The 12,692-nt window shown below is 41.5% G+C and overlaps 1 protein-coding gene across 1 annotated transcript in view; it reads left to right on the top strand.

Moving 5' to 3' along the window:
* The window catches only part of FAT4 (FAT atypical cadherin 4), a 128,188-nt gene that overhangs the window by 91,191 nt on the left and 24,305 nt on the right, over positions 1-12,692 (top strand). Inside the window, exons 7-9 of the mRNA XM_027722395.2 lie at positions 1,202-1,382; positions 4,700-4,950; positions 7,906-12,255. Of these exons, the coding sequence (XP_027578196.1) occupies positions 1,202-1,382; positions 4,700-4,950; positions 7,906-12,255 (4,782 nt within the window). The remainder of the gene's footprint in view (positions 1-1,201; positions 1,383-4,699; positions 4,951-7,905; positions 12,256-12,692) is intronic.

Below are 12,692 nucleotides of genomic sequence, written 5' to 3'. Positions count from 1 at the left end.
GGCGGTCACACAGGGCTGCCTGTGTTCCGTCAAATGACAGCTCCATGTAATATGTTTGCCTCACAGCAAGGACTCGACCACTATCTGGCCCAAAGCATTTCATTATTGTCTCTTTTTTCCCAGTCCAGCAAATGTTAAATTGTATCTGTTTTGAGATTGAAGGGGAAAGAGATGCAATTTTGGGTAAAACAGGCATGGTCATCATCTGTCTTTTGAGTAAAAGGGGCCATAACTGATGCGTTTATTCTCTGCTATCACTTTTTCCTTCTCCTTCCCATGTATTAAAGAAAGGAATAATCTCTTTTTTTCAGGGACCCTCAGTGAAGAATTTGGTTAGCAAAAGATGTCTTTCTGATTCTTGGCTGAAAAGAAATGTAATGGACTGACAAAACTAACATGAACTTGTAAAACTCTTCATTGTCTTTTTTTGGATTTGACAAAGGAAAAGCTTAAGAGAATAAATACAGAGAGATTGCACATGAATAAACATGCTATTTCTTGCTCATTGCTGCTCATCAGAGTTAAGTTTAGAATAACGAGGAGGATGAAAGCCGTAGGTTAAATAAGTTCAGTCCAATTTCCCGTAAGCCAGTATCCCATCAGAGTGAGCATTATTTGCTGCTATAGATGGTTGCTTCTATGGAGAAAATGAGTCTGAACAGGGCTGGAGACTGTGCAACCCTCTCACCCACTCCGAAAAGGTCTCCCCGGGTCAGGGGTGCAACCGGCAGTGGAAAAGCCGTGCGGAAATCTGTGTTTTGCCACAGTTTCCACTCTATTTGTTCTGTGGATAAATAAATTGAGGGCTGGAATCTTCACATCTGTCAGTGTGCCACCTTTGAAGGTCTTCTCGCAGAGAAATAGGAAAGGCAACCACATCTTCAAACTGGTCCTAATTGTTACAGGAAGGCTGCTGAGCAGTTCCAAGACCATCTTTTTCCACTGAGCTTGTATTACAAAATATTTCTGGAATTAGATGGAGCAAGAAGAATAACAACTTTTTTTTTCATCTTTCACAACTTGTACTTTATGTCAAGATGACTTTGAAACAAACCTGACCCTGTCCTCTGTGGTGAACTGGCTTTCTTGCTCTGTGAACTGTGACATGCTCGAGTGCTCAGCTCTAAATCAGGGCTGGCAGACCTTCGATTAGCATGCTGGTATTTGTAACCTCTAGCACTTTTATCCCCATTTCCCGCAGGATCTCCTGCCCTCACTGGCACTGGAACCATTGCTGTCACAGTGGATGATGTCAATGACAATGTCCCCACATTCGCCTTTAACATGTACTCTGCCACTGTTCTGGAGGATGCTCCTACAGGGACAGATATTTTGCTCGTAAACTCCTCGGATGCTGATGCTTCTACAAATGCTGTTATTAGGTAGGTGTCTAACACCAACATGCCTTAAAGCTGTAAGACACAATAGAACAGATGTATATGTGTAACTAAATTATTTTGGCAAATCTGTCTTTTTATTGTTTAGGCTTTTAGAATTATATTAAGCACAAGTAGAGTTGCAGGGTTATTTTAATTTTTTACTAAGTGAAAAGCAAACGAGCTTAACTAGCACCTGCACCCACTGCCTGCCTTGCTGCTGCATTCACACCTTTTCATGTAGTGAGCAATTTTCACTAAAAACCAACAGGCTCCTTGAGTAAATTTTTGGTCAATTAATGTCTTCAGTTTAACATGAAAATTGCACACAGTGAGGCATATGACATTCAGAAAAACAGTAAAAAGCTAGAATTTGGCATTTTTGCTCTAAATTCCAGCTCTTTTGCAGAGCTCAGTTGATGGAACTTAGCTGGGCGCTGGGCTGAACACCGGCCATTCCCAGTGTCGCAGACAACAGTAATGAAGATGCTGAGTGGCAGTGACAAGCCTAAGATTTTTCCACTGAGGACTGATATATTGCAAAATGGAATGCAAAGCAGATTTGTATTAGTTATTAAGCAGAAGGACACATAGGTAACCTTATCACATTTAACTGTTGTGGCTGCAAACATCACTGATTCCAAACTTACAAAACAGGATATAAAAGCAGATTCTGTATTTACTTTTTTGTTAGTTCACCTGGGTTCATTCTTCAAAGAGCATAAGAATGCCACTGTGGTTGTCACTTTTTCTCTAAAGAAAGGAAATAAAATAAAACAGAACTATGTTATGGCAAAGCAATGTCTATAAAATACTCTAATATTTTCTTTCAAACTAGTTACAAGCCAAAAATAGAAACTTGATGTTTAGGAATCTTTAGATATTTGAAAATCATCCAGAATTACCATTTTTTAAATTGTGAAACAATGAAGCTTTTAATTTTATTTCATCTTAGTCTAAGAAACTATTTCTGGCAGCTCCTTTAGAAAAAATGAATTCCATGCAAAGCATGAATGATTGTAATGATTGTGTCCCGTAATCAGAAATTATCAGAGTGCTCTCAGATTTCTTTACTGTGCTTGAATTTCTTTAATATCTCTGCCATTAGTCTTTGTCATTCACTCAGTACCTCATCATAGAATTAGTTGATAAAAATACTTTTTCCCTTCATAAGTAGCTATTAAAAAATTGTTTTCAGGTTTTGTTTTACACTCTTTAGACTCAGGAATAGACTTTGTTTTTCTTGGACAGAATTTGTCCAGATTCAGCATTTAAAGTAGATCTTAAAATATGACTGGTATTACAAAACTGGTGAAAGCCAGAAGAAGCAGAACATAAGGTCATCTTGTCAGAGGTGTTGAGCATTTAGAATTCCTTTTCAGTCTTTTTAGACTTTGTTTCAAAATGAAACCTTTGGTTTCCAAGAGTGTACAATCCTTAGCTAATATTTTCATGTAAAGTCAAAAAATGTGTTGTGTTTTGCAAGAAGTGGTTAATGTGCAAAACTGTTACCTGTCCATATATACTGACTCTTTTCCTCTTATTTCTGGTGATAACCTGTGGAGTCATGAAAGGAGGGTGATGGGGTTGTAAATGGCCATGCACACTTGAGCTGTCTTGTTAAAGATAGTGTGGATAAGAGGGGTCAGCATAGACAAATAGTCAAAAGGCCAGAATTTAAGTGCTTAGATCAAATTCCTTTTATGCCAGTTGTCACCATTAGAGTTGCAGGCAGTTTTTGGTTTGGGTTGGGTTTTTTTGGGTAGAGTTTGGATTTTTTTTCTAGTTTTATTGAGACACACAGTGTCCAGTTGGTTTGCATGCAGTCATACTCAGATATAATTCAGAATATCTTATGAAAAATTTAGTTTCTTTATTATTTCTTTGGGTTTTTTTTAAAGATTTTCATAGTATCTTTCCCGTGCTGAAGTTTCAGCCATTATATATATATGTGGAAATACAGAAGAGAAAGTCTCTGTCTTCTGTAACACCTCATGCAGGGTTAAATCATTGCAAATCACAGATGAAATGTGCCTGTGCTACTGCTATTTAGGGAGATTTAAGTGGTGCTTTAGGCTTTGTGCACATTCTTTCCATTTTAGATGCACATTGCTATGGCTGGAGAATAATTACATATGGCCATCATATTATATCATAATTAGGCAATTAAAGTATGCTCATGGCATTGTGCAGAGATTAATGACTGAACATGAGAAGTTGCCACAGCTTATTACACAGGCTGGCTCTCAAGCCTCTTGGTACAGCTTCTGGGCTGTGTTATTGCTGTCATAACCTGTGCTGATTTTAAAGAGGTGAAGATAGGAATATTAATCTCTTTCATTAAAGCCACTTTCTTCTGAATCTTTCATAGAATCATATACCTCAAAAAAAGTTGCTACTGTGCTTCTCTGAAGGAGCAATGCAAACCACAGCTGTGTTGGGTTACGATGCTGAATGTGAGAATTGTTCATTTCAGCTAGTTTTTGTTTCCATTGTTTTGTCAAAAATCTGTTATCTGAATTAATAAAAAATGTAATATTAATCAATTACCTTTAAAAATACAGCCCAGTGCTCCACCATATCTTTGAGATTCATTCTGTAGGAACAAAAACTGGATAAGCGTTCCAAGAGAAGGAACAAACTCGCTGTGCTAGGAAGCCAGAGATAACCCTGCAATAAGCACACAGTCAGTTCTTGTCAAATCACACTGTTGCACGCACTCAGGGATGTGGGCACATACATATACACCAGCCAAGGGTTAAATTCTTATCCCAGTTAGTCTCTATTAATGTAGCTCTGTTAGTAATTTGCAATGTATTACTATGAATTAACACTGAAATATTGAACAGCAAAACTTGTCTCAGTATCAGGAAACAATATGAATTTTAAATCCTCATTTTATTTTGTAAAACTGTCATACTTTCATTTCAGAAAATAATATTTTTTCTAGTTACATGCTGCAGATTCAGTTAAGAGGTGTGTCAGCTGTTTGGAGTAACGCTTACTGTGTTAGCTCAGGGAAATCAGTACTCCAGCAGGCAGTTTTGAGAATACGTCTGATGATATCTCCAAATATCAAAGGACCCAGTCAGCTACTTATGTATTAGAAATCTGTGTTAAGCACTATGCTTGGAAATCCCCAGAAATGTCATTTCTGACAGGCCTTGAAATATGGAAGAGTAAAAAAGTGAAGACAGATACGCAGTCAGAAGCAAATCTGGCTGTCTATTGATGCCCATCAGCATGGTGGTCTGAAGAATATAGCAAATGGTTACTTTGAAATAATAATCAAATTTTTCTTCCTTGTTTTTCCTTTCAAACAGCTATAGGCTTTCTGGTGGCAATTCACAATTCACAATCAACCCATCTACAGGACAAATCATCACCAGTGCCCTCCTCGATCGAGAGACAAGGGAGAACTACACTTTGGTGGTGGTGGCGAGCGATGGGGGCTTCCCCAGGGCTCTCTCCAGTTCCACCAGCGTGCTCGTCTCTGTTGCTGATGTGAACGACAACCCACCCAAATTTCAACACCATCCCTACGTCACCCACATCCCATCACCTACCACCTCAGGTAACCTGATGAGTGGCACTGCTTGGGATGCTTCGGATTGCGTAAATATAGAATGGTTTGGGTTGGCAGGGACCTTGAAGATCATCTCATGCCAACTGCCCTGCCATGGGCAGGGACACCTTCCACGAGACCAGGTTGCCCCGTCCAACCTGGCCTTGAACACTTCCAGAGGTGGGACATCCACAACTTCTCTGGGCAACATGTTAATGAAATGCAAAGTTGTGCCACAGGGTATGTTTCTGAGATGTTCCTCTGCAACTGTTTTCCTGGTATTATCTTCATCTTGCATGGGAAAAGAGGAATATCAAGGCTCAATATATAACCTACAGTTTAGCAATCTTTTTTTAGTGTGTTCCTGCTGTCTAAATTCAGTTATGTTCCTATAGTTATGTAAAGCAGATACAGTGTAAATCAGCACCCAGTCTAACAAGTGATTAAATTATTTTACCAGGGTTAGGAAGACTCTTTTTATTTCAGAAAGTCTCTTCTGTGTGTTGATGTTCTTTTTCTGCCCTGAGAAATTTTTAAAGAGGATTTTGACAACTTCTTCTAGAAAGGCTGTGTCTGTATCACAGATGTTAACTATGTTGCTTTCGCTTGAGCCAAGCGGTGAGGTAAAATAAAATAAAAGTGAAGCCACGCAGAAACCTTCCTTTTATGAAGCCTACACGCAAATTAAGGTGACTTCACTCAAAACAACAGTTAATTTCTGATTTAGTTTATATTTAAACAAGTATAATAAATAAATACATTACCAATGGGTAAGTCAAAAATACTAATATTTTCTATTTGCTGAATTGGCATTTCAAGAGAAAAGAAAGGAGAATATGTATATTTGCAGGAAGATGGAGAGAATTTAGTGAAAGATTCTCCTATTTTGAGAATTTTTTCCAAGGTTTAAAATGAACTAATACCAGGACCTCTACTATCTCAGAACAGTAAAAGGATTTTATAATCTTATCACTTTATTGCCACAAATTCACCCAATTGCAGTTGGAGAGGTTGACCGTGGAAGTTGGCAACGCTGTGTTTTCACGTGCTTACACATACATGGATATGTGATGCCTGCAAAGAGGATTCCAAGACAAATGGTTTACAAAACAAATTTTCCTTTAAAAGAAAAAAAAAAGGCTTTTTTCCATGTCTTGGTTTTCTCTCTAAATTTAAAACAATTGCAAATACTTCTCCTTTTTATGGAAGAATGAATTTGTTTACAATTCTTCCCTGTTTCCAGAACAACATTATGAAATTATTTTATTATTGCATTGCTGAATCTTTGTGTATTCTGAATAGGGCACAGTGCCTTTGTCTGGTTCTTTTTGGGGTGTTTTTTAAAATGCTTGTAGTGAGGAGTACACATAGGTTGAAGTGATGTTTTCTGGCCATATCTTTTTGGATACTTTTTGTATGAAATCTCTCATAACTAGAAACATATAGAAAGCCTAAGCTATGTTTACTCTATTATTAACTTAGCAGAAATCTAGGGATAAATGCACTTTTTTATTCTTTTAAAAGGAAATATTAATATCTTTTCACATTATTTTGAGAGGCTCTTGATAATGATGTTGCTAGCAGGCATGGCATCCACTAAAGCCCAAACAACATCTTTAGTGCAGTTGAATGTAGCATCTGAAATACCTTTTTCAGAAAAAAAAAAAAAAGAGCAAACTCACATAACTAGACCATGACTTTTGCTTTTATTCCAATCACAGAATATCTTATGTAAATTTTGAAAGAAAAATCTTCATTTCCTTGTTATTTTTTTAATCGAGTTTAAAAGGGGAAACTAGTAATAATAATTAATAATATAATTTACATAACTGAAGCAACAAATCTTCATTTCTTCCTGTCCCATTTCTCACATGGGTTTGAATACTATTCTTGTCTAAATATTCCTACCCCTGAAGTGCAAATCACTGCACATGACAAATAGTGACATGAAGTGTGGTTTAAAGGGGTGCTGTCAAAGTCATTCCTGCCTGTAAATGATTTTGCCTTAAGAGGTTGAAAATAACATGATTTTTATACAGGAGTGGGTAATTTCTAAATTTTAGTACCAGTAAAGCATCAACAGAGTGTTGTGCCAATTGGTTGGACAGTCAAATTTGAAAGGCGTGCTGTGCATTTGATCTGTGAAGTCCAGTGAGAAAGGACACCCTGGATTCTCCTTGCAGGTGGACAAATGGAGAGGTTAATGCAAATGGTGCCAATATAGTCAAGCTCACTGTGAAGCATAAATTCAGAAGACCTGAAATGTCTGAATGTATTCATGTTACTGTAACAGTGTGCAATAGTTTTGTATTTCTATTTTACCCCTTTCTCAGAGGGCCAGCATGCTTTTAAAAGTGCAGTGCTGTTAGTTGCTGTCCTTGGAATACCCTTAGAAGTAAGAGGCTAGTGGGGAGAAAGGAGCAGCACCTGGGGAATAGGAAGAGAAGGGACTACAAGGGAAGGCGGGTGTGTAGGATAAATGTCTATGGGTGCTGCCTGCTCACTCATGTAACCTTAATAGTCCTTGAATTCCAGTTTTGGTGGGGTTTTTTTGCATGGATAAATAAAATATGAATAATACAAAAAAATCAAAGTAGCATTAAATCTTATTAGGTTTATGGCTTTCGTAGTGTCAGTGTTCTAGAAGTAGTAGGATGATAGGCTTCCAAAAGGTTGCAGGTCCATTTTCGAGTGCAGTCACTGAGATCAGTACATCCATCTGTCTGAATGCAGAGTCCTGTTTTTTGAACCCACATTTTTTGACTGCTTGCATGTCTTGCAGACTCAAAAAATCACCTGCCCCTTGTTGAACTTACCATCTTGTGAAAAAGGAAGTTCATTTTTGGAGCAGTGTAAGGAAGAGCATGCTGCTCCAGGATATGCTTCCAGAGAAAATCTGGCATCACATTTCCCGCAATCGGTGCATTCATTAAAGGACTGACCTGGCTTTGTTCTCCATTTCAGGCTCCTTTGTGTTTGCTGTGACTGTCACCGATGCAGATGCCGGATCCAATGCCGAGCTCCATTATTCCCTTGTTGGGAAAAACTCAGAGAAATTCCACATTGATTCAGTGAGGGGGGCAATCCTGGCTGCAAACCCACTGGAGGGAGAGTCCGAAGTCACCATTTCTGTTCACGTGAGGGATGGCGGCCGGTACCCCAAGACAGACTCTACCACTGTCACTGTGAGGTTCGTGAACAAAGCTGAATTCCCTCGTGTTCAGGCAGATCAGGAAACCTTCACATTCCCTGAAAACCAAGCAGTCGGTACAGTTGTCACCACTATCTCCGGATCTTCAGCCAGAGGAGGTTCCTTGTCTTACTACATCGCCAGTGGTAACCTGGGCAGCACTTTCCTGGTCGACCAGGTGACAGGACAGCTTTCTGTTAGGCGGGCTTTGGATTTTGAAGCCATACAGAAATACGTGATGTGGATTGAGGCCAGAGATATGGGCTTTCCTCCCTTTTCCTCATACAAAAAATTGGAAGTAACGGTGATAGACGTCAATGATAACGCGCCAGAGTTTGAGCAAGATCCCTTCATTGCAGAAATAGTGGAGAACCTGTCCCCACGGAAGATACTGACAGTGACTGCTGTGGACAGGGACAGTGGTCTAAATGGACAGCTTAATTATGAAATAATTGAGGGCAATACTGAAAATAGCTTCAGTATCAATCGAGCCACTGGTGAGATCAGGAGTGTCAGACCCTTGGACAGGGAGAAGCTGTCTCAATACATACTAACCATAAAAGCTTCAGATAAAGGCACTCCGCTCCAGAGCACGACTGTCAAAGTTATCATTAATATTTTAGATGAAAATGACAATGCTCCAAGGTTTTCCCAGATATTCACTGCTTCTGTCCCTGAAAATGCACCTCTGGGTTTTACAGTAACCCGGGTCACAACATCAGATGAAGACATTGGGGTGAATGCCATCAGTAGGTACTCCATAAGGGATACGAGTCTCCCATTTACCATAAATCCCAGCACTGGGGACATCACCATCAGCAGACCACTGAACAGGGAGGACACTGACCGCTACAGGATCAGGGTCTCTGCACATGACTCTGGGTGGACTGTGAGCACGGATGTCACCATATTTGTCATGGATGTCAATGACAACGCCCCACGATTTACAAAGCCATCCTATTACCTGGAGTGCCCCGAGCTTCCTGGGATTGCGTTGAAGGTCACCCAAGTTTCAGCCACCGATCCAGATGAAGGGTCAAATGGCCAAGTGTTCTACTTCATAAAATCCCAGTCTGAGTTTTTCCGCATTAATGCAACCACAGGGGAAATTTTCAACAAGCAGTACTTAAGGTACCAAAACTCCAGCCGTTCAAGCAACGTCAACATCAATAGGCACAGCTTCATCGTTACATCTTCAGATCGAGGCAGTCCCCCATTAATGAGTGAGACAACTGTCACCATTAACGTAGTGGACAGCAATGACAACGCACCGCTGTTCCTTGCTCAAAAATATTTCACTCCTGTTACTAAGAATGTGAGGGTTGGCACAAACTTAATCAAAGTTACTGCCGTGGATGACAAGGACTTTGGCTTGAATTCTGAGGTGGAGTACTTTATCTCTGAGGAGGGCAAAACTAATAAATTCAGGCTGGACAGGAGTACAGGATGGATTTCTGTGTCATCTTCACTAATGGCTGATTTGAACAAAAACTTCCTGTTTAAAGTGAAAGCCAAGGACAAAGGTAACCCTCCACTCTCATCCGAGGTATCTGTTGAAATAGTAGTAACAGAAGAAAATTACCATACACCTGAGTTTTCCCAGAGCCGTATGAGTGTTACTGTCCCAGAGAGTCACTCTGTTGGAACGGTGATCAGGACAGTTTCAGCACGAGACAGAGATGCTGCTATGAATGGGTTAGTTAGATATAATATTTCCTCTGGAAATGAAGCTGGACTTTTTGCTATCAATACAACTACTGGTACACTGACACTAGCAAAACCACTTGATTTTGAGTTATGCCAAAAACATGAGCTGGTTGTTACTGCCATGGATGGAGGATGGGTGTCCAGAACAGGCTACTGCAGTGTCACTGTTAATATCATTGATGTGAATGATAATTCTCCAGCATTCAGCCCTGAGGACTACTTTCCCAACGTGTTAGAAAATGCCCCCAGTGGGACAACTGTTATTTGTTTAAACGCCACTGATGCTGACTCTGGACCTAACGCTGTGATTGCATATGCCATTCAGTCCTCAGACAGTGACCTCTTCGTCATTGACCCCAATACGGGAACAATCACCACCCAGGGATTTTTAGATTATGAAACAAAGCAAAGTTACCATTTAACAGTAAAGGCTTTCAATGTTCCAGATGAAGAGAGGTGCAGCTTTGCTACTGTCAACATCCAGTTAGAAGGGACAAATGAATATGTGCCCCGTTTTGTGTCCAAGCTTTATTATTTCGAGGTTTCAGAGGCAGCCTCCAAAGGTACTGTCATAGGTGAAGTTTTTGCAAGTGATCGTGATATGGGAACTGATGGAGAAGTCCACTACCTTATCTTTGGCAACAGCAGAAAGAAGGGCTTCCAGATAGATAAGAAGAGTGGCCAGATATATGTTTCAGGACCTCTTGACAGAGAAAAAGAAGAACGAATCTCTTTGAAAGTCCTTGCAAAAAATTTGGGGAGCATTCGTGGTGCAGACATAGATGAAGTAACCGTTAATATCACTATACTGGATGCCAACGATCCTCCTGTTTTTACCTTAGGAACCTACAATATACAAATCAGCGAGGGTGTTCCTCCAGGCACCCATGTCACGTTTGTTAGTGCCTTTGATTCAGATTCTGTCCCTAGTTGGAGCAGGTTTTCCTATTTCATTGGGTCTGGCAATGACAACAGCGCCTTTTCCATCAACCCACAGACGGGACAGGTGACAGTCACCGCAGAGCTGGATCGAGAAACGCTGCCTGTCTACAACCTGTCTGTGCTGGCCATTGATTCGGGAACACCGTCTGCTACAGGAAGTGCCTCATTGTTGGTAACTTTAGAAGATATCAACGACAACGGCCCTACCTTGTCCGCCAGCCAAGGAGAAGTCATGGAGAATAACCGTGCAGGAACTCTTGTGATGACGCTTCAGTCATCAGACCCTGATCTTCCTCCCAACCAAGGTCCTTTTACGTATTACTTGCTCAGCACTGGTCCTGCAACCAGCTACTTCAGCCTCAGCACTGCTGGCGTTCTGACAACGACAAGGGAGATTGACAGGGAGCAAATCAGTGATTTCTACCTGTCAGTGATTACGAGAGACTCTGGTGTCCCTCAGATGTCTTCCACGGGAACTGTGCATATCAAGGTAATAGACCAAAACGACAACCCATCTCAGCCCAGAACGGTAGAAATCTTTGTTCACTATTACGGCAACCTCTTCCCAGGTGGAATTTTGGGCAACGTAAAGCCACAGGATCCAGATGTGCTAGACAGCTTCCAGTGCTCCCTCACCTCAGGAGTCACCAGCCTCTTCAGCATTCCCGGAGGTACCTGTGAGCTGCACTCGCAGGCGAGGTCCACAGATGGCACATTTGACCTGGCTGTCCTCAGCAATGATGGATTACATGGTGCTGTCACCAGCAGCGTCCGGATCTTCTTCACGGGTTTCAGCAACACCACCATTGAGAACAGCATCCTCCTTCGCCTGAGCGCCCACAGCGTGCGGGACTTCCTGACAAACCACTACCTCCACTTCCTGCGCATTGCCAGCTCCCAGCTGACGGGGCTGGGCACTGCCATCCAGCTCTATGGGCTCTACGAGGAGAGCAACCACACCTTCCTGATGGCGGCCATCAAGCGCGGCAACAACCAGTACGTGAATCCCAGCGGCGTGGCCACTTTCTTTGAGAGCATCAAGGATGTCCTCTTCCGCCAGAGCGGGGTGCGGGTTGAGGCTGTGGACCACGACTGGTGCCTGCAGAGCCCCTGCCAGAATGGAGGGAGCTGCCTGAGGAGGCTGGCAGTGGGCCCAGCTCTGAAGACCCACGAGAGCATCCCCGTCATCATTGTGGCCAACGAGCCCCTCCGGCCCTTTGTGTGCCGGTGCATGCCGGGGTACGATGGGAGTCTGTGTGAGACCGACATCAATGAGTGCCTCCCTTCCCCCTGCCACAACGATGGGACTTGCCACAATTTGGTGGGAGGCTTCTCATGCAGCTGCCCAGAGGGGTTCACTGGCATGGCTTGTGAGAGGGATGTTAACGAGTGCCTTTCCAACCCGTGCAAAAATGGTGCCGCCTGCCAGAACTTCCCAGGAAGCTTCAACTGCGTTTGTAAAACCGGATATACAGGTACGCTTTTACTTCTCTATACCTTACAAGCCGGAAGGGATGGAAAGAGGGTGGAAATGCACCTTTTTAGCACAAGTTTTTCTGAATATGAGCATCCCCAGCAGATGAAGAGGTCATACAAAATGACATATTAATAGCTATGAAAACTCAGAAGACCAGGTGCTCACAGTATTATTTTATTTTAGCTCTGTCCTCAGGCAAATCACGCTTACCTGATATGCATTGGAACAGAAAGGATTTTACAAGAGCTATTTAAATTTATTAAATGTGTAGAAACCATTTCCAGTGCTTAAGTATGATTTTTCTGTTCATGTTATTGTTATGCATATTGTGTTAGAATTTCAAGTCTGCTAGAAGTGTTGTAAGCAAGAAAACAGCCTCTTCCCAAAATTGCTTACAGTCATACATGACAGAAAACAGATGAAGCATATAGGAAA

Source organism: Pipra filicauda, unplaced genomic scaffold (assembly GCF_003945595.2).
Source record: "Pipra filicauda isolate LSUMZ 115617 unplaced genomic scaffold, ASM394559v2 scaffold136_size1984543_pilon, whole genome shotgun sequence".
NCBI lineage: Eukaryota > Metazoa > Chordata > Aves > Passeriformes > Pipridae > Pipra > Pipra filicauda.
The sequence above is the reverse complement of the archived record's forward strand: the minus strand, read 5'-3'. Positions and strand labels throughout refer to the sequence as shown.